Raw genomic sequence first — 25,956 nt, forward strand, 5'->3', positions numbered from 1 at the left:
TTGCTTTAATTAGACCAACTGGGCTTTTGAAACTTTAATATGATCATCCCGGGCCTCTCTGAGCTCGTACATTTTTAGTGAGTTGGCCCCGTTTGGAATTGGATTCCTAAACTTTGGCAGATTGTGATTCTGTGTGCAGCGAACGTGTTGTACATCAACTAATTATTAAGAGCCCATGAAAAGAACATAATTTGCAACAAAAAGCTCACAACTCCTCCAAAAACATAATTACTGTTTGCCTTACATTTGTTCTAACACAGACAACTTTGAATACTTGAGAATAAGAAATTACAAATTATATGTAAACGTTTTTTGCTTTGCACATATTCTGTTGAATCAGTGGTGGTTTGAATGTAATACCCTCATTGCTCTCTTCTTGATCTTGTCCTCAAGCAAAAAACTGTCCTGCAGGCTGTCACTCTATGTTAATGTTAATTTTGTGTGTGTGTGTGTGTGTGCAATAGTTTCTCATTTCCTGTTTATGTATTACTCTGTTGACTGAGCAGAAACACAGAGACACCAGACAGACAGATGAATGGATGGAGGTGACATGAAGGTTGGTTGCTGAGCTAATCAATGGATGTGTGAATGCAATGAATAGACAGATAGGTGGATGAAAGGTGGCGATGGTCTCATCTGATAAGGCCAATTCTAGTTAGTGTATCTGTCAGTCTTCCTGGAGGATAGAGGGATGAAGAAAGGGAGAGAGAAAGAGGACCCTCGAGCTTGTATATAGCCATAGTGAGTAAAGTGTCACTACAAAATTACACAACTGTGAGGTGAAGGTCAACATTCATATTCTTTTGTAACTCACCTTCACCTAAGTCAATGGTCCCTTGCTAAAATGAATAACATTTACCAAAGAATACACCAAGGCTGAGACATGGTGGGGTTTAAGGTTAAATCAGCAGAAACATTTACGCTGTGGAGAACGTGTGCTACAGTACAGCAGCACCCCCTGTTAGTAAACTGTTGATAGTGCATTTAAAAAATAGAAAAAGGGGTGTCATTCAAATTTGACAATTATGAACAAAACAGATTAGGCTACATGTTACTGTAACCTTGTGAACCATGTGATAAACGAGAAAAGTTTGATTGGGACATCTACCTGTGAAGTAGGATGATGTCATAAATACCCATAACATAATTTGGTAATGCAATGGAAGATATAAACAAATTAGATTTTTTAAGAAATCATTTTGTTTGCAGTTATATATGTTCAATATATATATATATATATATATCGCTTAATTATTTTATATTTATTAATGGCTTCTGTCATATAGTTAGACAAATCAATTATAAATGTCCACCTTCAATACTATCACCTGGCTGCTATCTCAAAACTGGTACAGGATGTACATTTTGTAAATTGTAAATTGTGTAGCTTTAACTTTCATTTGTAATATTTTATGAATGCTTGTAATTCATATTAAGCTATATTTGTCTCTTTATTTGCTGCAACAATGTACATTTCCCCTCTCTGGGACCAATAAAGGTATTGTGATTCTGATATTTCCATTTGTAATATACATTTTTGAACCGAATCAGACCAAAACGCAAAAGTGTTCCACTCATTAATAACTAATTAAACAATAACCCAACCATCCTGAAAATGAAACCAGGAGCACAGAGTAGAATCAACTTGTTTATTAAACATTTAATCAACCGTTTAATACATCAGAACATCAGACTGAGCTTTAGCTGCTTTGTCAAAAACAGACAGTTACTGTTAGCTTATATTGTCGCAAACCTAACATTCAATCTCTGATGATAGCGGAGAAAACAAAAACACTGAAAATGTTTGCGCCATCATGAAGTGAACCTGAAGAAAAATATCCCTTTAATCAAATGAGTGAAGTAATCGTCAAAGTTAAGGTGTAATACTGAGAATATCAACAGCACAATGTAGGAATACATTCTGTCAGGCAATATTTAAACCACTGTTGTGCTATTTTGGAGTTGGTGTCCATAAAACACTGATTGTCAACAGAACTGATGTATGATTACCTGGTACAACTTTCAAAACACAGTCAGGGATACAAAGATCTAGGAACAGAACAGGAGATTAGATGAGCATCAAACTGGGGTTAGCAGCAAAATGATGTTTTAAGGCAAATGCAGTGAAAAGTCAGCAAACCCGTTTCTGCCAACGACCACAAAGAACTCCTTAAAGACTTTTAAATCCACCTGAAGGGAAACATTTGACACTTTCATACTCATTCTGCATATTTCCATTTTCTAAAACAGTCAACTTGTCCACCTGCCTGCAGACAATCAGGAAACAATTTCCATCTTCCAACCCTCCAGCTTATTTCCAGGTAAAAGAGCTAATACTGGGTTGAACACTGCAGGAAGGCGATTTCTATATGAAAGAAAAACTGAACACATGCTGAGTTTAGATATGAGCCGTTAATGAAATGTCTACAGTAGACTAATGAAGAACCTTGATTGAAGTATCACTCATGTCTGAAAACTATTTGTGTCATGTTACCTGCTATATGGACTAATCTGAAAAGGTATTCATGAATATTGAAATCTCTGAGTTCAGGGTCTTTTATATCTTCCCCAAACCCAAAACAACAGACCCAAGAACTTCGTGTTAAAATAGTATGTTGTATGGCATCACCCAAAAAAATGAGGGGTGAATTTTGTGAGACAAAATGTCAAAATGTCATGACAGAGATAATCACTTATGTCTGTAAAATAGTCTATAACTATTGAGGAAGTTACGTTACAATATTGTACCTAGAAAACAAAGGCCAAAATCTCTACTTTAAATTTGAGATTATTTGTCTGATAATTCAGTCCTACAAGTCAATAGAGAGAAGTGCTTTGGATTAGAAGCCAACGCTACATAAGCACACATTTACATCACAATCATGCATTTCACTGCGCACAACATCGAAGCACATTGAGGGAAAACCAATGAGAAATCCTCTGAATGACTTCAGAGACTAAGAGGCAGTTTACTGTGAAGTACAGTGTGTTTGGCAATAAAGATTTCCTGAAAATATCATGTCAATGTTGAATAGAAAAAATGTACTGCATTTGTATTAAATCATATTTCACTTGAGGACTAAATTCAATGAACCAGGTGTTCAGTGTTCTTTTGTCTAAAACTAACAAGTCAACAAGTGGTTACTTGGGATTCAGCCAGAAATTACAAACACATACTGTATGAGCAACGCTTATCAATGCTCTTCTTTTTATACTCACTTTTAATATGGTCTTCTCATGCATGTATGTCTTTGCACATGGGGGGAGAGGCTACAAACATACAGCTAATTCTGACGATTTATTTGAGGCTAAGTACGTACAAATCAATTTATCTAAACTTTGAGCAGTTTACTTTCAGTTAAACATTTATCGTTTGTGTTTCTCACAGCATTAAAATGTTGTTGATTTGTTAAAAATCAACAACAAACCTTTCCAGAATCCATGCATTAATGCATACGGATATTACAAATCTAAATTCTGTTTTTAAAAAGAAAGCTTTTTGTCACTTAAGTGCTTTTGTCAATTTAAAACAAATGTTTTAATAGCTCGAGTGCTCTAATAGTTATTCACCTTTATTTGTTCAAAAATAAAAAAATACCGAGACAATTTTTATATTTAAAGTAAATTAAATCTACAAAAAAAAGCTTCCTAATTAACTCTGGTTGTAATAACACAAATACAATTAAAGTTTAGGGTAATTATAGATTCTTTGTGTCATTGTTACTGGTATACAATGCACCATATTTTGTGTTTTCACCAATAAATGTAACACACCTTACAAATATTTACTGATTTTTTACTAGTATTTGTAGTTCAAAACCTCAATAGTATGTTTAATAGAGTAGATCTCTGTTTTTATAAACAAACAATGACCTATGTCATTGTGGACATTTCTTGTTTTCAAATCATGTTAAATAGAAGAGATGTTGCTTCTTTAAATGTACACATTAAGGTTTCTTCTAAAGCAGAATTTCTTTAGGTTGTTTGTGCGTTAAGTCTTTCGTAACTTTTCTATATACATTGTGCCTGTTAATGTCAGAGTTTAGCACAGTTTTTATTAGGTAAACTAACTAATACCCAACAGCTACACGGAAATCTACCAGGGTTTCAATTGATTTGTTAATTTCTTTAACACGACAAGGGAAGAAATGTGTCTTTTTTCTAAATGACACTGGTTCCCCAAACAGGAAAAAAAAAAAAAACCAAAGACTTCTGATGGAGGAAGCTGTGGTGTGTAGCCGTGTGTCTTCCTGCCTCTCCCTCCAGAGGGCAGCACTCAGCTACCAGGAACCTTCGCTCAGGTTTGGAAACTAACTGGGGGAGAGGTCATAAAATGTGTCAGCATGAAATATTCTTTCATATAGTTAAAGTATCTGCTTGTACTTGTTAGTCTCCTGGTTCGTATGACCATCTTGATCACTCATCCTTTGAATCCTCTTCATGTTCAGCCACAGATTCGTGAAACAGTTCTGGTTTCGAAACAAACCCAGAAAACATGGGCTTCCTATTTCACACATAAAGTAGCTTCTCTATTAAAACTCCTTGTGTGAGTCTTTGAGGGCACTTTGGATCTTACCCTTTACTTGTTTTATGCGTGCACCTGTAAATTCAAAGAAAAAACTGAAGTACCACCAGCATGTTAGGTCTGCAGGTATAATAATTTACTTCACTTAAAGACCACTTTCTTGGACATACTCTGTGTCTCAGTCGTCCACCTTTGGAACTGAAGGAGTATGCCTTAAAGTTGTCCATGTTGCTCTGTCCTGTTGTGGTTTTGGAGGTCAAGGACTAAACCTTCAAGTGCTGCCGTTGTTACTGCACTACTCGTCTATGAGGGATTCAGTCGCGGCTCTCCTCGAAATTATGACTCCTCCATCACCTCCATGACGATTGTCCGGGGCCCGGTTAGGATCAGGCTGCTGACGGTCCGGTAGTCGTGAGAGAGGACGCACAGCCCGTTCACCGACACCACGAAGTGACACACCTAAAGAAGAGACCAAACGGAGAGGAGAGAAGATTGATGCTTTGAATAATGCTCTCAAATTTCACACCAGTTTAACAAAAATGTAGTCAAACAGAGGTGGGAGGGAAAAGACGGATGGCGTAAAGACAGCCATGAGAAGAAGAGAGAAATAAGAAATGATTTTATTGTGGAGTAAAATGCTTATCATGACTTCACTCTTTGAGCTATGGGAAGACAATAGCGTGGTGTGTTCAGCAATGTTATCCAGTGTTTGAGGCATATTTGGATCTGTGGTAAAGAAGGAGATCCTCAACATTAAGGAGAGGTTAGATGTTGAATGTATGCTTCCCCTGGTCAATATGTTGAAATCACCAACAGCTCATAGTCTACTCTTGTTATAATCTCTTGAACCGATGCGCTCTAATTTGAGGAGAGGATATCTTTTTTTAAACTTTAGAGTTTGAATAATTCACAGAGGCTGAATGGATTTTTAACATACATCTTACTTTGTTCTTTTGTAATTTTGCAAATGAACTGGACATTTCTGGGGTTTCTTCTGGGTCTCCATTGGAAACCATTGTAACGGATGTGAATCTAAATGGACCATCACTCTCTTCAGGGCTTTATTACTTCCAAGCTTCAAGGGCCTCAAAAGCTGCAGGCTTACTGTGTGTCAACTGATTTATAACTCTGTCCCGCCAGGAAAGTAATGTTTTAAGTTTGGTTTGTCAGCAGGATTACAGAAAAAGGACTGTCCCAATTTCTATGAAACTTGGTGGAGGGTGTAGCTTGGGCCCCGCCCAGTGTCTCCACTGTCTAGCAAAAGAGCTTTAAATGCTTTGACAATAAATACATAAAAAAAAGTCATCTGTGGAAGCCGTGGTGCTGTAAAAAGCACGACCAATCATCTGAGCCGGCCCGGCTAAAATAACTGGATGGCCTACCTGCCTGTCAGCCTTCCATCTGTGCACAAACTTATCTCGTGCCCTCATTGGTCATGTGCGCGTTCGTGTGTGTTGGAGGAGGGGCTCTGAAAGGAAGTCTGAAGGAAGGGGCAGATTTTTTTCGGCTGTGTACTTTCAAATTCTAGCGCACTCGAGCTGGTTTCTCCAATTGTACCTACCCTACCTTTAAGCAATCAGTCAATAACTCTGTAAGACAACACTGGAATGTCAACATAGTCCAAGTCCAAAGAGGAACAATAAACTCTGATAGTGTTGCCCGTCATAAATTACACCAGGTATAAGTGATAGCCATGTTTAAATCACTCCAGTGTCACGCCTGCACCATGCCTTCCTTATTGCTATTTAATCACTGCTCCAACTTGGCAGCTCTGATAAGAAAAAGACAGGTTGCCTGAGTTGACTTCTAGGAACATAATGCCGTCAGTTCTGCAGCTGCGGTTTGGCTTTTTGCAAGCTTTTACAGACACACACTTACAAACACGCAAGCACACTCCAAATTCCTTCCCAAAAGCTTTCATAAAGCTCTGCAAGACTGCTGAGTGAGGACGGAAGACAAACTTTCACAGATGTGTTTCATTGGCTTCTAACTCGGGAAACATTTTACTGGGAGCATCTAGTTAAACCAAACTATTACCTACTTTCACTACTTCCTGTTAGTATGTTTTCATGTATCTATTTTTAAAACATTAGATGTTTTTTCTAGCCTTGCTAAATATTTCAGGAAAGGAGAGGCAGAGTGCATCATGGGAAAGAGGGATTAAAAGAATGACAGAGTAAAGGGAAAAAAGCCAGACAGTTAATCCTGTGCTGCAGAGGAATTTCAGACTTTCACTGTAATCACATCTAAACCTCTGAGCCTATATCCCACTATTTGCAGAGTCAAAGTACTCTGAACACACCCTTTTTCTACCCACTTCTATTCATTTCTCTCTCCTTTCCACCTTTTCTCTCTCTAGTTCCAACACCTCCCCACTTTCTTTCCCACTGATGCTTTCTCCCTTCTGTTGGTCTTGGCTGCGGCCACCATCGATTGGCTGCCTGCTCTCAGAGGGTTCAAATCAGTCTCACACAGAGAAAGGAAAGATAGAAGATTTAGTGAGAGAATAAACAACATGTGTTAAGAGGCCAAGCTGACATATCCATGAAGCAATAGCAGCTGTGAACAGTGTAGAGAATATCCGTTCTTTACGTGACCCCCCTAAAACTGAATGTCAAACAAAAGTCGGTTTGGTCAAAATGAAGGCTGAATTGAAAATGTATTTCAAGATTCTTTGCTCACTAATAAAAGGAATAATATACCTTGTAAAAGTTTAAATATGCAGATATGTTAGGTTGTAGTTATTTGAAGCATTTCACACTACAGGGTCTAAACACGAATAAAGTACAAAAGTTTTAACTTGTAAGATGTTGGCACATCCAGCGTCCTTGAATTCATGAAGATGCAGTCGTTTAACGCAGCACAACAATGGAAGCGCACATTATAAATGATATACTACCAACTAAAAGGCAAGATTAAGTATATTGGTCTCTATTTCATGTAATAATACACTGTCATTTAGTAAAGACCTGTTCTGCATGTTAATAATTGTGTTTAAAATGTTGTTTGGTAGCTTGTTACAGTAAACAATCTTTAAAAGTTATCGTTTCTGTACAAAACATTTTGAAGCAAAATGCTGAGGGTTCGTTTGTGTGTGCCTCAAAAAGAAAATCAGTTTCTGTGTCCTGGAATGTTTATAGGTCAGAGGTTGGAAACTTCAGCTTGGAAAATGCCAACTTCCAAAATGTTTTTAACGCAGCATGCAAATTAAATCAATATAATAAAATGGGAAAATATGTTCCGCAAACGTACACGTAATATCAAGAAGAGAGAAACCAGCTAGTTACTGATTCACCTTAAAAAGTATATATCTTTGAATAGAGATACTGAGTTGATTATACATCTATTATGAGAGAGAGAGAGAGAGAGAGAGAGAAAGAGAGAGAGAGAGAGAGAGAGCGAGAGAGAGAGTGAGTTAAAATAATGTAAAGGAACATATTGGTCAGTAAACATGTACTGGTGAGCAAACATACAGTACAGGATCCACAAATGGACAGAAAGTGAGACACACACACAACCTGCTCTACCTGCTGCCTTGTAAAAGTGCATTAGCAGAGGCTCTAACAGCGATGCATAGGATGGTTACATAAGTGCTGGGATCCATTATGGACAGGATGAGGGTGGTGTGTGTGTGTGTGTGTGTGTGTGTGTGTGTGTGTGTGTGTGTGTGTGTGTGTGTGTGTGTGTGTGTGTGTGTGTGTGTGTGTGTGTGTGTGTGTGTGTGTGTGTGTGTGTGTGTGTGTGTGTGTGTGTGGTGGAGGAGGAGAGAGACAGTCTTTGAAAGCTTGCGTGTGTCCATGAAGAGAAATATGAAGAGCTTTGAAATGCTCTTATTTCTCTGTTGCCCTTTTGCCTGGACTGCTGTGCCAACACCTCACAGCATCTCATTCTTGCTGATGGGTTGTATTACTGCCTAATAATTACATAACAACTCAGGAGAAGTGAAAGAGGACTAACCTTTTAGGGAGTGCATTCAATTCCTAATAATAAAACTGGTGATGATGTAGCTCCAACTGTTGCACATGAAGAATGTAATCTACAAGGATCATTTTATATTCAGATTTGGTGTAGGTTTGTTTCCCCTTAGCTTATAAAGATAATGCTTTGTCCTAAACTCAACAAATAAATAAAAACACATCTACAAAATATAGTGTAAAGTTAGATGAGATCCTCACAATCACTGAGCTCAACTGAGTAATCACACACTAAAGAAGACATAAACACACCTGCTTTCTGAGGACACATTTATAACCGACGTTGAACCATGACACACATTTCCATGGTGATAAGACATGATATATATACGACTGTTGACCGCTAACAGTAACAAATGCAGAAGTCATATTATTTACACCAACCATTTCCTCTTTCAGTGATAAAACTTAAGATCCTCATCCTTCAATCTCTACAGCTCATGCGCCTTCTAACTGATGCTCCTGCCTTTCCTTTATTCATTCATATACGTTTCATTTGGCTGCCGTTAGGAGGAGAAAACAGCAGTAGATTTGCAGTATTTCTCTGTTTAACCGAAAAAAGCATGTTATTTTTAAATCACTATGTCAAAACCATGTAGCTGAAGAATTTCCCAATTTATTTTAAAAGGTTATAAAAAACTAAAACATTAACAGTTTGGAACAATTAAAAGATTATACTTAGAGCCTGAGGAAATATTATAATAGTCACTGTGAAACTCTTAGGATCAGTTGTTTCTCTGCTCCACTTTTCCTCTCTTTTTTTCCCCATTCAGTCCTTGCTCTCTCCTCCTCGTTCCGTTTTGTGGTGTAAGTCGCCACACTCTGCATTCCCAGAATTCCTTGCTGCCACTCTGCTTACATACCTTCATGGCAGCTATGGAAGCAGAGCCACCATTACCCAGCTTGCCCTCTTCATGACTTGACTTCATGTTTCCTCCCCCAACACTTTCCTGCTTGGACAGCTTCTCTCTGACCATGTTTCTCGTCACAGGATGCGTCCCTGTTTTTTTCTTTTTATTCTGCTCCGTCATCTTTGTCTAACACTTCTCGAGCAACCTGCACTTAAATATAACAGTATGCATTTTATTTAAGTGCAGACTTAAAGCACCTACTCTTAAAAATTAAACGTAGTGTGAATCTACTTAGCTTTCCTGTAAACATCTTAGCGACCAAGCAAAGAAGATCGCAGATATCAGAGGCAAATACCAAGTTTTAAATTGCCTATGCATTTCTCAAAGACTTTTGAAAAAAGGGTTTTCTCATATTGCACTGTGGGTCAACAGTTGTGAAGAGAGTACTAAACGGCACACAAAAGGCACATTTCTCCAACAGTAATACCTCCTCATATAACCTTATTCAATGAAGCTAACCCTGTTTTCTGTCTTCCCCACACCCAGTGGAGGAAGAGATGGAGGAAGCACACCAGGCTCACATTTCTGTTAAGTCTCCTTTCATCTCTCCGTCCTTACCTTCATGCCAGCAGCAGCTGCAGGTCCACCGGGATCCACAGCCTGGATGTGGCAGGGTTTGCTGCCTCGCACCACGAAGCCCCAGCCCACAGCATCACCCACAATCTGAAGAACAACGAGAAACATGAAATGTAGATAAATCTCAACGATTTTAGCGCCCACTGTTTGTATAGAACCAAAAAACATTTGCTGATGTGGTTGTAGCAAGTGAGATGATGTTTGTGGTGAATCTCTACATAATATACTGCTTCCAAAAAAAGATCAAACCATCCACACTGTGCAACATGTCTTTAAATAATGGTACAAACATAAAATTACGCATCTTGTAGTATTCACATTTGTTTTCCTTCAAATTATTATCTGAGACACGTGATGAAGCTTCCTGAATATGCACATGACTTTAGTACACTGCGGTATTATCTATAATTGTGTGTTTGTGTCACACATTCCCACATTTGTGTGACTATTGGTATGTGTGTGTGTGTGTGTGTGTGTGTGTGTGTGTGTGTGTGTGTGTGTGTGTGTGTGTGTGTGTGTGTGTGTGTGTGTGTGTGTGTGTGTGTGTCTTACAGTGAATGTCTTCTTTATAAAAGATCCTCCTAGTGTCTGCAGCTCCTCTGGGCTCACTTGTCTTTTCAGAACTGTTGAGAGAAACACACACACATAAGATGTTACTTGATACCCTCTTACTTGATACCATGAAAATCGAACAAAAACACACCAACACGCACGCACACACACACACAACACACCAACACGCACATATTGTTAGTTAGAAAGTATGTAGAAAGTGCTAATAATGTCACATGGCTCACTGCTTCCTGAAACAGTATAGATCCCTTTCCCCTCCTCCAACTTCCCCTTAACATTACTCACCACATGACTCTACGCAGGACTAAAGTGGACTTTTGTGTCTCGGAAAATGATTTTACTCCCTTAGTACAACTTATGAAAAGCGTGACGTAACAGAAAACTGGGAAGATATAACTGAGTGATCAGCTACAAGGAGCCAATGTACAAATAATCCATAAAGACCCATCAACTGTACCATGCACTGCTCATATTAAAAGACAAATGTGGGTGAGTACACACATCTCACATACTTCACAACAAAGCATATGGTTTAATATAGCAGTTGGGATGATATGAAAAGGAAATAAAAAGAGGAAAAAAATATATACATACTTAATGTATGTAAATAATAATAATATGTAGATATTGTCTCTTTGTATTTCTCTATCTGGGAGAACGTCCTTCAAAAAGCCTGTGTGTGCTGCTCAGTATGTGTGCTCCTGACAAAGCACTTGTGGTTTACTGTGTGCTACTTCACTTTAATCTGATGAGACAGAAGAAGTGAAGTGAGTTATCATCTTGATCTGGTTATTTCCATAATCTCTCTGGATATCCTGATCTCATCACATCTAGAAGACCGCTCCTCTTTAATGCCTCATCGGCTGCTGACATATATTTCTGTTTATCCGTGTCCTCATGAAAGCATACCAGACTTGTTTTAATGTCGCCTTGAATGCTTTAGATTTTTTTGATATGATAAGATACGGTTAATTTGGGACAGAGGAGGACTTTGTACGTGTTTGTGTGCCTTCCTTTTCCTGTATTGCACGTGAGTGGTCATGTTAAGAGAGCTCTGGTGCTACAAAGAGACTCTGTCAAGGCCTCCTCGACACATCAAAGCAAAAAACACACTAAGTTATTTGTACGATTAGCACACAGCAATATTCCAATTTCTTCCTCAATTGACATGAGGTCATTAACACTGTGTGTGTGTGTGTGTGTGTGTGTGTGTGTGTGTGTGTGTGTGTGTGTGTGTGTGTGTGTGTGTGTGTGTGTGTGTGTGTGTGTGTGTGTGTGTGTGTGTGTGTGTGTGTGTGTGTGTGTGTGTGTGTGTGTGTGTGTGTGTTATCCCACCAGATTTGGGGTTGCAAAGCACAGGTGGACTGCTGCTGAGCGTGGGACTGCTGCTGTAATACCCGCTGCTGCCACAGCTGCTGCTCATGCTGCTCCGCCGGACTCCCACCGTCACCTTAATCTCTTTAGTGGGACTCACTGAGACGCAGAGAAACAAAGACAGATGTTAAACAAATACATAAGAAACCTTTAATGACCGATGGACTGTCCACTCCAAGTAGGGAATGAGTCCTTACCCCAAGTGAAGGAGTTCAAGTATCTCGGGGTCTTGTTCTCGAGTGAGGGATCAATGGAGCGTGAGATGGGCCGGAGAATCGGAGCAGCGGGAGCGGTATTGCAGTCGCTTTACCGCACCGTTGTGACGAAAAGGGAGCTGAGCCGGAAGGCAAAGCTCTCTGTCTACCGGGCCATTTTCGTTCCTACCCTCACCTATGGTCATGAAGGATGGGTCATGACCGAAAGAACGAGATCGCGGATACAAGCGGCCGAGATGGGTTTCCTCCGCCGGGTGGCTGGTGTCTCCCTTAGAGATAAGGTGAGAAGTTCGGTCATCAGGGAGGGACTCGGAGTTGAGCCGCTCCTCCTTCGCGTCGAAAGAAGCCAGTTGAGGTGGTTCGGGCACCTAGTTAGGATGCCACCTGGGCGCCTCCCTAGGGAGGTGTTCCAGGCACGTCCAGCTGGGAAGAGACCAAGGGGTAGACCTAGGACCAGGTGGAGGGATTATATCTCTTCGCTGGCCTGGGAGCGCCTTGGGATCCCCCAGTCAGAGCTGGTTGATGTCACCAGGGAAAAGAAAGTTTGGGGCTCTCTGCTGGAACTGCTACCCCCGCGACCCGACCACGGATAAGCGGGAGAAGATGGATGGATGGATGGATGGATGGACCTTTAATGTCCCCGGAGGGTCCAATTTGTGGTACAGTACAGTGAATAATGTAGACACAATGAAACACTAAACACCAGTGTATGAGTTAACAATCAGGAAAGAGCAATAAAGCTGGATATAGACAGCAGTTTGACCATTTATTAACTTGGCCTTGGTCTACCTGCAGGTCAATCAACATTTATATTGGATTAACCTCTTAAGCCTGTTTTTCAGGTTTCAGGCTCGAAAAATGCCACTAACACAACAAAGACTATATCCAGGGGTGCACATCACTTTTTTGCCCTGGTTCTCAAAGCAGCACCTGGAGATGTTGCTTGGTGCTCATCTTTAAAATGAAATAAACCGTAACTTTTGAGGGGGTCTTGACTTTATTTGCCAGACACACGGCACTGAACACACAGAGGTGAACACAGAACACACATGCAGAGGTGAACACAAGACAACATTAGCACGACCAGTAATCCTAGGCTGTCATCACTACCCTCCTGACTGTTCTCCTCTCTGTCAGACATGGTAGCTGATGATGTAGGCCTACTACTTTCTCTCTGGTTGAGTCTGCGATTAGCTGCTTGCATCCACAAGTCAACAGCTGGTTTTGGGTCGAAAGTCTCTGTTATCATCTTAAAGTGGATGTAATCAAATAAGTATGTGAACATAACCAATAACCTACCATAGCCAATAAGAAATGAATGTAACTTATTTTATTTGTGTTGTTCATTCATATCTTATTTTACCTTAACATTTATTTATGCATTTTTGTAATCTCCATTTTTATAGGATGTTTTTGGTTTACTGTCCTATAGTATACATTGGAATGATTTCAAACCTGTTTATCCGAATAATTATAAAGGAGTGCCTTGGAAATATGTGTTTACATATATTGTGACCAAACTGTTTGAATTTAGACTAAAGTGAACTATCTAAACACTCAAGAGTCCTTTACCTCACTGAGCTGAAGTATCAGCCTCTCAGTCTGACTGGAGAGGACTCTCCCCCCACATTATTGTAGAAACATCTTCTTCTTACATCCGTCAGGGCAGCTAGCACCAGATTCTAATAACAACAGCGCCTGTAACGGGTGGTGCGCCCTTCTCTCTGTGTCTCTCTCTCTCTCTCTCTCTCTCCCTCGCTCACTCGCACTTTGGCTGTGAGCTGCGGGTGCCAGATAAGCCAACATCCCCCATTTTCATCACTTACAGCGGCCATCGTACAGGGCAAATGAAACGTGTAACCGGGGTGAAAAGGGTGTTACATTTACTTAATTATGAATATTGTTACATCAAGGCCGAAAATTAGGATGAGCACCAACGGTCAAAAAAAAAAATTTTACTCCCAGAACTGCCAGCGCAGCACCTCCCCAGATCTGGCGCCCTAGGCGAACATCTATAACGCCAGTGCTACGTGCCGACCCTGAGTTCATATGCAACTCGCAAATATCTTTCTCTCAATTTTGGTACGCAAATGCGCCTTTTTTCAAATGACCCGGTGCTCTTTTTTTGGCGGAGGTGCGCATGCGCACCAGTTATGTGCAGCCCTGACTATGGTTGTGTTCCAATAGTCCATTTAGCTTAGGAACCTTCCTAACCAAGTGAAATGACCCGGAAGTACGTCACTGGCAGCCATGATAAGTGCCGTTCCAATTCTCTAAATGAAAGGAAAGGAGGTTTCAAACTTCCTTTATAACCTCCTTTAGCTTAGGAACCACTGGACCTCGAAAGGAGAGGAGAAAATGCTGCCCCACAATGCATTGCAGCCGCAGCATTTGCCGTCACTCAACAGTCGGCCGTTCACGGAAACAACCGATTATGACCGAGAAATGATATCATGAAAGTTACGGTGCTTATTAAGCATTTTAAAAACGTATGTGGTAAGTTGTCAAAGTGCTTTGTTTTGAACGTTCATCAGTATTATAATCAAAAAGAGAAATATGAATGTTAGTTTTCACTGAAATTATCAAATAAAGTCAAAATTTCACTGAGCTGTGTGGGGTTTGTTCAACTTTTAATGGTGATATACACAGTGATAGATGTTAAGGACTAACGTTTATAATAAATACACATGTATTTATTTTAAGATCTTTTCCTAGTTCATACAATCATACGTATTGGGATCATCTGTATTCATGTGGAGAGGGTGACAAGCATAAGTTTCACTTTCCTTTTTTATTTCAATTCCAACTTTGGTCATGAAGAATATGTTTCTCTGTTGTCCACGTTCATAAAGCATAAAACAACAGCATCAGAGCACGGTGCAGAGTCTCTAGATGAGTTCACAGCAGTCCCTCGTTCTTATTAAACATCCATGTTGTAGTCCGCTGTATAGAAAACTGTAGTTTCCATAGTTTCCCCACAGCAGCAGACGCACATTCATGACGTCCGCTGGCGCATCATAAACACGTCGGATAGTGAAAGTGCATTCGGATTCTCTAAAGTACCGCAGTCTCTTCTCCTAAATCCTTTTGAATTCTCCTATCCACTATCCCTTAACCCCGTGACGTTTCACTCAGAGGTCAAGGAATAGACGATAGGGTTAGAATTTAGGAGCTGATTTTTGGATTATCAGAACGCAACCGATATCTTCACTTCTAAAAGGGGTAAATTAATTTTCTTTTCTCTCAAAGCAAGGTTACATCTGTGAGTTGGATGTAGAAGTGTCAGAATCAATATAGATGTTTTTATTTTAAAGTAAATTCAGATGGAACATAGTAAAAACATGTACATTTTAATGTCCGCCTAAAAAAAAACATTACTTATAGTGAAAACCACCCTTGAATGATGGGTTAGTAGACTAAAAGCTTTAGGAATCCAAATTATAACATAATAAGTACCCTGTATCAAGATTGATGCAAAACAAGTTAAATTTGACCTTTTTAGAGAGGTTTAGAAAAATAAAGTCCAGGCGACCTCTGGGTAATTTGGGAACCATCAGTTCCATTTGACCTTTTTCACTGTAAAAATCATTTTATTACTTTGAATTATCACTATAGGTATTCATTCCATCCAAATACAACTGTTGTGAAAAAATAAAAAAACATACCCTGTTATCCTCTTAAGGCCCTGACACACCAACCCGATTTTGGGAGTCAGAGGCCGTCAGAGGCTGTCGGGCATTCGCGGCGCCCTACTCAGGTTGGTGTGTCCTGCACCGTTGTCCGTGACACGCCTTATTTGGACTGCCTGACCCGATGCATGGCCGATTCAACATGTTGAATCGGCCATGCATCGATATATGCAACGTATATATCGATATATATATATATATATATACGTAATTATTGTAATATTTTTGAAACCGGATGTTGTTTACTTTCTATTTTCTGGCTGATAGCTCCAGGAATTCGGGGTCGTACGGTGATGACATTACATGTGTGGAATCTGTGGAGTCTCAGCTTTAATCGGATATCTTGTTTGTGCAGTTACGATAAGTAATAAGGGCATTTCTACCGTGAGTGCTGTGCAAAAGTCCGTTAGCATTAGTTAGCATTTTTTCGCTCCATGCTAATTCAAAGGCTTGGGTTGCGTTCCGATAATCCAAAAATCAGCTCCTAAATTCTAACCCTATCTCCTATTCCTTGACCTCTGAGTGAAACGTCACGGGGTTAAGGGATAGTGGATAGGAGAATTTAAAAGGACTTAGGAGAAGAGACTGTGGTGCTTTAGAGAATCCGAATGCACTTTCACTATCCGACGTGTTTATGATTCGCCAGCCGACGTCATGAATGTGCGTCTGCTGCTGTGGGGAAACTATGGAAACTACAGTTTTCTATACAGCGGACTACAACATGGATGTTTAATAAGAACGAGGGACTCATCTAGAGACTCTGCACCGTGCTCTGATGCTGCTGCTTTGCTTTATGAACGTGGACAACAGAGAAACATATTCTTCATGACCAAAGTTGGAATTGAAATAAAAAATAAAAAAAACTTATGCTCATCACCCTCTTCCTCCGGTCCACATTAATACAAATGATCCCAATACGTATGATTGTATGAACTAAAGATCTTAAATCAATACAAATGTATTTATTATAAACGTTAGTCCTTAACATCTATCACTGTGTATATCACCATTCAAACATCTTTTAAAAGTTGAACAAACCCCACACAGCTCAGTAAAGACTGTGAAATGTTGACTTTATTTGATCATTTCAGTAAAAACTAACGTTCATATTTCTCTTTTTGATTATAATACTGATGAACGTTCAGAAAAAAGCACTTTGGCAACTAAAATGCTTAATAAGCACCGTAACTTTCATGATATAATTTCTCGGTCATAATCGGTTGTTTCCGTGAACGGCCGACTGTTGAGTGACGGCAATGCATGGTGGGGCAGCATTTTCTCCTGTCCTTTCGGTTAGGGAGGTCCAGTGGTTCCTAAGCTAAAGGAGGTTATAAAGGAAGTTTGAACCCTCCTTTCCTTTCATTTAGAAAATTGGAACGGCACTTATCATGGCTGCCAGTGACGTACTTCCGGGTCATTTCACTTGGTTAGGAAGGTTCCTAAGCTAAATGGACTATTGGAACGCAACCTTGGTATTACTCTTGTGTTTCTTTTAGCTAAAAATGGTTGATATTGTCAGTTAGCTGAGTCTCTTACCGTTAAAAGGGTATGGAACATTAATAGTTCCATAAATGTTAAGAAGCCCTGAGACATAGTCTCGTAAACGGTGGGAGGGGTCCACTGGGGGGACCCTCAGGCTTAAGAGGTTAAAGCTCATTTGGAAGACAGATGCCTCATTTAATCCCCATCAATTATCATAAACTGGCATCATAGTTTTAAAAAAGTGGGTTACTTGTTGTATTTGTCCAAAAAAAAAGTATTAGTTCTGTAATGCCTCTTTCCCATTATAAACTTTTCTGACATGGTTGCACACTTCAGTCAAGTTCCCATGGGACCTCTCTCTACCATTGTTTTCTAACTACAAATCTAATCGTAGGCCAAGTCAACAAGACCCAGCACTATTTACTATTACCAACACAATATTATCTTCATATGGCAGATAGAACCAGGACAATGGTTATTTTGTGTGTGTATATCAAATATATATACATATCAAGACAATCGTGTTTTTTTACAAAATACTTCAAATCTATAATGGCAATAAAGAAACAAATCCATTTTCCAAAATGTCAGGCTTTGATTGAAGGCCAGAGATATGAACATAGAGCAGTGAGTACCTGAGAGGAAGCTGGTGTTGCCTCCATCTGAGTTCTGTTTGCGGAGACAGAAGGGGCTGTCGTGACTCTCGGGGATGCAGCGGCTGCGCTCGTGAAGAAGTTCGATCAACCGCCGTCGTCTACGGAAATTCATCCTGAACTGGAAGAGCAGGGGTCCATTGGCAAAGTGGTGTTTGTTGGTGACTAAAAGAAGAATAAATATGATTTGTTAAACATAAGTAGACAGGAATAAAAAAAACACGGGCATCTTTAGGTTAAAGTTGTGAAGAAGGTAGAGATCAAAAGGATGAGGAAATTGATTATGACATTTCTAAAACTATAACATGAACCATTGTCAGTTAAATGTCTTTCTATACTATTTAGTGTCAGACTCTGGCTTCTTGCACCCAAGTCCGATTATTTTGACTAAAGGGCGCTTTTTCCCCCCACATGTCAACTTGGCTCCTCAAATGAACTTAGTGTAATCGAACCTGAAACTTTAAACTTGACAGAGCAGCACTTAACAAACTGTACGCTCACCTGAGCTGATGAACAAACATGAAATGACCTCAGAGAGCTTCAACCTCAGCTACCTCAGCTGGAGGCAGAGTACACTTCAAAATAAATCAATATGGACCTGACAAAATCACATGAAACTGTCAATTAAATGTTAATGTGCAAGCCTAGGATATATTTGAGTGAAGTTATTCAATATATATTACAAAAAATAAAGTTTGGTGAACACTGAAGAGAAAAGGTTAAGTCTTACAGGATGAAGCACATATTAATAGTCTTGACTCAAGAGTTGCTTCATCTTTGTTTTTTTTAAATGAATACCCCGCATTTTATCTAATTATTTATAGCTTTGTTTGTTCATGATTTTGGAAAGGAGTTCAAAACTATAGACTACTTAAGTCAATTAAAAATATATTGTTTATTAAAATAAAACAAGGGATGACGATGAAGCACCTAGAAACATACATCTGTAACCTGCTCAGAAATTGAAGCCTAATAATTCTGTGTTCAATAAGTAAGCCTGTATTCCTTAAGCCTGCTCACTGCTGCAGACTGACTTATTTTCATCAAAGGCTACGCTGTAACGTCATATCGTGATGAGTCATCAGGCCCATTCATATCACCCCCCCACCCAAATAAAACCACTTTTTTTTTTTTTTTAAACCAGCTTTATTTAAGACATTGGAACACTGACTCAACGGGAAACCTATAGTTAAATGGTCAGTTGGATTAGTGCGTTGCATTTAACAGTTTGGTTTCCTTAAAAATAAATAATTATATAGCCCGTTAGACCTGACCTTTGGATTTGGTTATGAGCCCAAATTCTCCGCATGCAACATGGGGTTCGATTGTATTTCTGCTGTGTATCTATTTAGTTATCGTTTGATTCATTGGGCTTGTGGTTAAGTTCACGTGTCCTTTGCAAGGCTAACAAATTCCTTTCATCGTATGCAACAAAAGAAAACACACACTATGAAACAGCCTTTAGAGGAGTGTTTCACTCTCCTCTCCACATTAAACATGACAAGGAATCAGGAATCCTAGTTTCTCCTGCTAGTTTTCAAATTCTTCTAGTGCTGCTTATTTAGAGTCAGTTAGACATTTACTGCCTTGCCCAGTATTATCACAGCCTGCTGTTGTCTTTGGCATAGCGATACAGCAACTTTACTCTGACCATTCATGTAATTTATATACTTGATTTGTTTATAGTATGAACATTATCTGCAACTTTAAGGCCCGTTCTAAAGCTCCCCTTATCCCTATTCTCAGCTGGTCAGATGTATAGTGTAAAAAAACAGTGACCATATTGTCCCATGGTAAACAATGAGCACAATGCGGAACCATCCAGACTTTCCTTCTTTATAATATACGTCTGAATGTGGTAGCATGACCTCTACACAGTAATGCAGATAACACAGTTATCCTACACCAACATGTTTATAATGTGTTACTAATGGGAGCTGAAGGCCTGTAAACACATGATCAATAACACTTTATTACTTTAAATCACTCTCCCTCTGTAACTAAAGGGTTTGGGATGATATGAACAGTGCAAAGTCTGCATATCACGCAGCAGTGGAGCATTTGTTTTCCACAGGGAGGATGACACTATGAGGTCTGTATTACATAAACTAAGTGAAGTGGGAGCAGTATTTCCATGAATTATTATTCCTTATGGACAAACAGTCTCCAATCCACATTACATTTGTTCTGCATGCTGTGTTTAAGGCTATCTTGTTTTTAATACGTTTAATAAGTTGTTTGTAATATGATTTATTCTATCCTGTATTTATTCTTTAAAATGCTGCATGGTAGATTTCAGAATAAGAATGGTGAAACGGTTTAAGTTCAAATGGAAAAAACTAAACCCTCTAGCAGTGAGGACATCTGCCTCCTCTGCAGTAATACACACTAATTAAATCAGACCTGGTATAAACTACAGACATCAGCGTCAAATCAAATGTCCTGTCATGCGGTAACCCGACGGAAACTCATTCAGGATTCACGTTCAATGTTAAAAAAAATTGTAAATATAAAACTGTAGTGGTCTGACTGTAAGAGGAGAGAATGACGACCATCCAAGGAAGTGGTAAAGGACATAAAAAGAGAAGGAAACGTATAGTCTGATTATATAAAATTAAGTATGAGATTATAGGACATGTTAAAACATAACTGTATATAAAGTTGATAAAATGAGTTCCACTTCAACCAGCCTCAGTACACTAAATACTGTTTTTGAATGAAGGAGTATTTTCACTTAGTGGTACAAGTACTTTTTCTTACATAACTAAGACTCTAAGCCTAACCGATCACATACTTCAAGTGTATATTTAAGCAATAGCTCACGACAGGCGACGGGCCGAACCACGCCCCTTAGCTGTGATATAATGAGCATATATCACGGCCTGAAGTGAGCTATTGCTTTTATAAAACGGTTACCAAGTGTGGCAATAGGAAAGAAAATACACTCTAATTTAAATAGTTTTTATTAGTAAATAATGATGTTCAAAATAAAATAGTCCCTCCGTTGCCTTCTGCACGAAACATAGTGCGAGGTGGTTGCTATGCACAACACTAACAGCTAGCGAACATATTAGACAGAGAGCGTTGATACATTATTTGGCTATTTATTTACATTCATTTGTATGTTGCCGTTTATTGTGCAGCCACTGAAAAACTGTCCAGCATCAGTAGCATGGCTTACGTGGTTACTTGTATAGGTTGAGGTTGTTCTCGGCTGTTGCTTGGCGTGGTGAGAATATTGCTCCACTTTCTCCGGTCCCCGAGATTTGGCTTCCAGTATACTCTGGAGAGAGCTTTCGCACCTGTGGCCACTAACGGTCATCATTTCTCTGCTTTGTTTCAAGACCCGCATCAGAAAGCTTTTGAATGGTGGTACTTTTCCAGTTGGTCTACCTGCTCTTTACGTAGCTCTGTATGTCGTCGTTTAGGTGCTTTTTTTCTGGAGATAGGCACTCCTCAATCCACTCCTCCATAGTAAGACCCCCCCCCCCCCGGAGGTCGAAGTTAATCTTAAATGTTTCCATCTTATGCTTTGTAAGTTTGTTTCGTAACGGAAGAAATGTTTGCTTTTCAGCCCAACGGTATACTGTTTTTCTCAGACGCGGAGGGATACTGACTTGTTGTGAAAAGTAACTTACAATTCTACCCGTGGTATACGCTCAGTATATCACGGCTAAGAACCAATCAGATTGCTTGATTTGACTTGTCCGTTTTATAAATATGTATATATATATATATATATATATCACATATTCACAGATAACATGATAGCTAGTAGAACTTGTTGACCTTGTGATACCTGTGACATTCAGGTCACATTTTGCTGGTGTTTATTTCTCTGTAACATTCAGTACCTCTTGAACAGGGACCTGAGCCATGTCAGGTCAGGACAACGAGACACAGAGAATCAAGACGAGTGAAATACAACCCAGCCGGCATGAGACATTATGTGGGTCAGTTCAGAACGACTGGGAGCCCAACATGAACTTCAACAAGTTTTAGGGGTGGACGAGAACGAGAGCTATTTTAAAATAGTTTCAGGTTGCAGGGCTAGAAGTATTTCTAAAATGTATTTTTTTATAAAGGGGGCCACTGTAATCTATCTAGGCATATATTTGATGCTAAAGTGGCCAGTTAAGTGTTCTCTGTGTTGAAAACATTGACTTTTCATAATCAAAACGGTGTCTTTAGGTGTGCAAATAGGGGCTGTAATCACACTGTAGGTCAACAACAGTTATCGGATTGCATGATTGCAAAGGAGCAAATAGTCAGGCCAGTAGGGTCAGTTGATATGATGTACTGAGCTCTTTGAAAGGATCATGTGATTACAGCAGGGGAATAACTTTCACCAAGTGTCACAGATAATTAATCTGTCGATAGCGTCTGCCGCCCAGCTGAAGCAGAAGCAGCAAGTAATAAAATGCGCTTGAGATTATATTTCCTACATTTGATCACAATTATTTATAACCTTATTTGTGCTAGCATTGAAATGTTTAATTTTGGCTGAAATGTGAATTTGTTCTCATAATATATTTAGTTTTTAGGCAGATGGGACTTTTGGTATTCTTATATTTCGCGACCAAACATTAGTGCTGTGTACCCAAAGACTGATTCAAAAAATTATTATATCGCATAAAAAAAAAGTAGAATCAAGTATTTCAGATTTCATTTCAAATTCAATATCAAAAGATAGACATTTTCATAAGTAACAATATTGATCAAAACAATGTTAGCGTTTCACATCATTTAGCATTCAATTATACTGACTTTGACTTTTGATAAAAGTGTCAAAGGTATCGGACTTTAGACCAATCAGAGTACATTTTGTTGCATTTTTATTTATCATACTAAATAAAGTGTTTGGAACCAAAGGAGTCATTGAGTGATGTAGGTGTTGCCTGATACTGTAGGTTGTTTAAATAGTTACATAAAGCAACAGTTGAGCGTCTTCCTCACCGTGCTGGATGATGCCATGTTCCAGGAGCCTGCGCCCCAGCTGCTCCGCCTCCTCCCTGGCCGCCATCTCGCCCTCCTGCAGTAGCCAGTCAATGAACTCAGAGCCCACCAGCGCTCGCTCATACGTGCCGCCCTCTTCCTCCCTGGTTTGTAACAAGGTGTTTTCTGTGTTCATCAACCTGTGGAGAGAAGACGAGAGCACATTTCTGTTACTATAATTGATTCAGAAGTCAGAGAGTGGGACTGAGTAGAGTGTTGCATTCAAAAGAAAATGTTATCAATACACTGAGGATATATTAGACGACCACTGATGGTGGTTTAAAGTTTAGCTTTGTGGGAACTGTGAAAAGTTCACACTCAGCCATTTGAATCCACTTAGGATCTAAGTGCAGTATTGTTGTCTCTTTCAGGCAAATATGTTATAATAACACTACATTTGGGGCTCTAGCTGAGGTCTCCAAAGCAACAGATTGCAGGACATGTACTTTAGTCGTTTTAGTTGTAGATATTCATCTGAAGAAACAAAATGTGAGTTGTCAGAATGCTTCACATTGTTAACACATATATTCGAGATACTTGAGGAAAGTAATTATTATTATTATTATTTTTTTTTTTTTTTTAAAAAAAAATGGAATTTCCAGCAGTGAAAGCCCTCCACACCAGCAGCTTTTCTCATTTCTCCACTCTGTAATTTGTCTGGTCAAAGAGCACAAAGACTGCGCTGTAACTGTGGCCGGGTAAGCGCTTCAGCCACATATGTGAATTTTAAAACTAAATTCTCATGTTATTTCTTGAAGCCTTGTACACGAAAACTATGAATCAACAAACAAAACCAGACATGTACGCACATGCCAAGGACATAATCACTAAATATCTTCCTTTAAACACACATTAACACCCTAACACTGAGAACACTGAGACCTGAACTCTCCCACAGAATAAACCTGCCAGGCAGCGGTTATAAGAGATGATAAGCTCTCTGTGATACACCTGTACATGTCATAACATGTGCTACCAACGAAATGTACCATCAAATAGACAGAGATACTAAACATGTCGCCTCGTTGTTGGCTGTGTTTGGCTGCTGGCACAAATACATTCCCACAGTCTGTTTAAACAGCTGTCATTCACTAAACTGTCATTACAACACACCAAACTGTTCAATACAGATAGGTAGATGTCAATTGAAAGATTTGTAATAATACCCAGAACATTTAATGTACTTAAAATGATTGAAAACTTAGTTATCCTTTTGCCAAGGGATTCAGGTTCCATAGAAGAAACAGTGCTGCCTGCCTAGTTTTCAGAGAATAGATCATCTCTAAATCTGTATTAGTTAACCGTGGTTGTGACTTTGAGCAACACAGATAAGCGAGTCAGTAAAGAGATTCAATATATACAAAATGCATAGATGGAGGGTTAAAGGAAATGTAAGACATGCTTATCATATGTGGCAGATTCTGTTAATTTTGGACAGATCAGCCCGTTTCAAGTTGTAATACTAAACTAACCTGCTTTGGAACTGGCTTCTTATTTACTGTACAGGCACAAGAGGTAATCTTCTCATCTAACTTACGGCAGGAAAACAAATACGCTTATTTTTGTTTCCCATGGACAAGCCATCAGCTCTATTGTTTATACATTTCCTGGGATGCCAAACATTAATGGCAAAACCTCCAGAGACCAGGACAACAATTTGCACTTTAATGAAGCTGAATGAGGATCCTGATATGTGAAATTGAACTAAATGAATGCTAAATTAAGTGCAGCAGCATGTAAAAATAGAGTTTTTTCTGCCATCCTCTCAGAGTGGTTAATTCAGCAACAACTGATGATCCAAAGCAGCAGGCCTTAAACCAAGGTAAGATAACATCTTCAATAAACCTGGTCCCATGGTGACACTATATTCCTCAAAGTTCACCCCCGGGTTGAGGTAAAAAATAGACCTGCAGAATCTAAGAAAAATGGTTTGAGTTGCACACCCAGGAATGCTTTAGTCCTTCACTCATGTAAAGTAAAGATGTTGTTAAGATGTCAAGATATGAAAGATGAGGAGCTTTGTTGGAAAACAGCCCAGACTATCAGGCAACATCATCATTTAAATGTTGAAAGAAGTGGACATAATGTTCCATGAGACGTGCCTGAGCACACAATAACCTTTAATCCATTTAAACATGGAAAGTCAACAGATCATGATGTGTTTGCTTAAAGGGATTGTCTCAAAGTCCGGCACTTAAAAAGTAAACACAGTGCTTGGGATAATAGCATATTGGGTGTATGCAATATACTATGCAAATCATGACACTGTTCATATAAAATGTATCCTGATGACTTAAGGTGGGAAGATGCACACTGCCCTGACTTGGATATGCACTCAGCGTAGTTGCTCAGTCAGCATACCTAACTCAGCTGGAGTGATGCACACTGAGAAGAGGTTGTAGGGCCACCACTGACTGCCTGCACTCAGATCCGGTGTTGCATGGTGTTTGGGCAGTGGGCACTGATAGCCATGCCACTACTTTTAGAAATAAAAATATGACTTTATAAGTTATTTAAGGGACATGTGAAAGCACTATAAAAGTAAATCATAGGGTCACAGGCCGGCAAAAGTTTTAGGGAAAGTCATTCAAACTAAAAATAAAAACACCAGAGCAAAAATCATCTGAACCAGAGGTTGATATACGTACAGTACCCAGTACATGTTTTTTCCAACTGTAGTGGAGGTAACCAATTGTGTCTGCCTTTTTTTTAAATCAATGAAATGTTTCGCATGTGTTTAACAGGAGAGGCCTCGCAGCTCAGTATTATTGAGCATTACTACCAAAGATGCCCTTTAACAAAAGATGACAGATTTAAAGCTGCAGCATATGGTATGACATGTATACACGTGTTCATGAGCTTGTTTCAGCTGCATGACACATGACAGCTAAGTGAGTTACTGCAAGTTTTTCTGATACACAAACAGTAAAGCACAACATGACCATGAATTCACTTTCTCATGTCAGAAATGTTATGTTTGTACAGTTCT

At 39.3% G+C, this 25,956-nt stretch overlaps 1 protein-coding gene across 1 annotated transcript in view; it reads right to left on the bottom strand.

Moving 5' to 3' along the window:
* Window positions 1-1,635: 1,635 nt before the first annotated feature.
* The window catches only part of deptor (DEP domain containing MTOR-interacting protein), a 41,521-nt gene continuing 17,200 nt past the window's right edge, over window positions 1,636-25,956 (bottom strand). The window contains exons 5-10 of the mRNA XM_071205845.1: window positions 22,929-23,107; window positions 17,955-18,137; window positions 11,895-12,032; window positions 10,539-10,609; window positions 9,969-10,073; window positions 1,636-4,984 (exon numbers count right to left, since the gene is read on the bottom strand). Coding sequence (XP_071061946.1) covers window positions 4,862-4,984; window positions 9,969-10,073; window positions 10,539-10,609; window positions 11,895-12,032; window positions 17,955-18,137; window positions 22,929-23,107 — 799 coding nt within the window. The 3' untranslated portion in view covers window positions 1,636-4,861. The remainder of the gene's footprint in view (window positions 4,985-9,968; window positions 10,074-10,538; window positions 10,610-11,894; window positions 12,033-17,954; window positions 18,138-22,928; window positions 23,108-25,956) is intronic.

This window comes from Pseudochaenichthys georgianus, chromosome 16 (genome assembly GCF_902827115.2).
Source record: "Pseudochaenichthys georgianus chromosome 16, fPseGeo1.2, whole genome shotgun sequence".
In the NCBI taxonomy this organism is placed as follows: Eukaryota; Metazoa; Chordata; class Actinopteri; order Perciformes; family Channichthyidae; genus Pseudochaenichthys; species Pseudochaenichthys georgianus.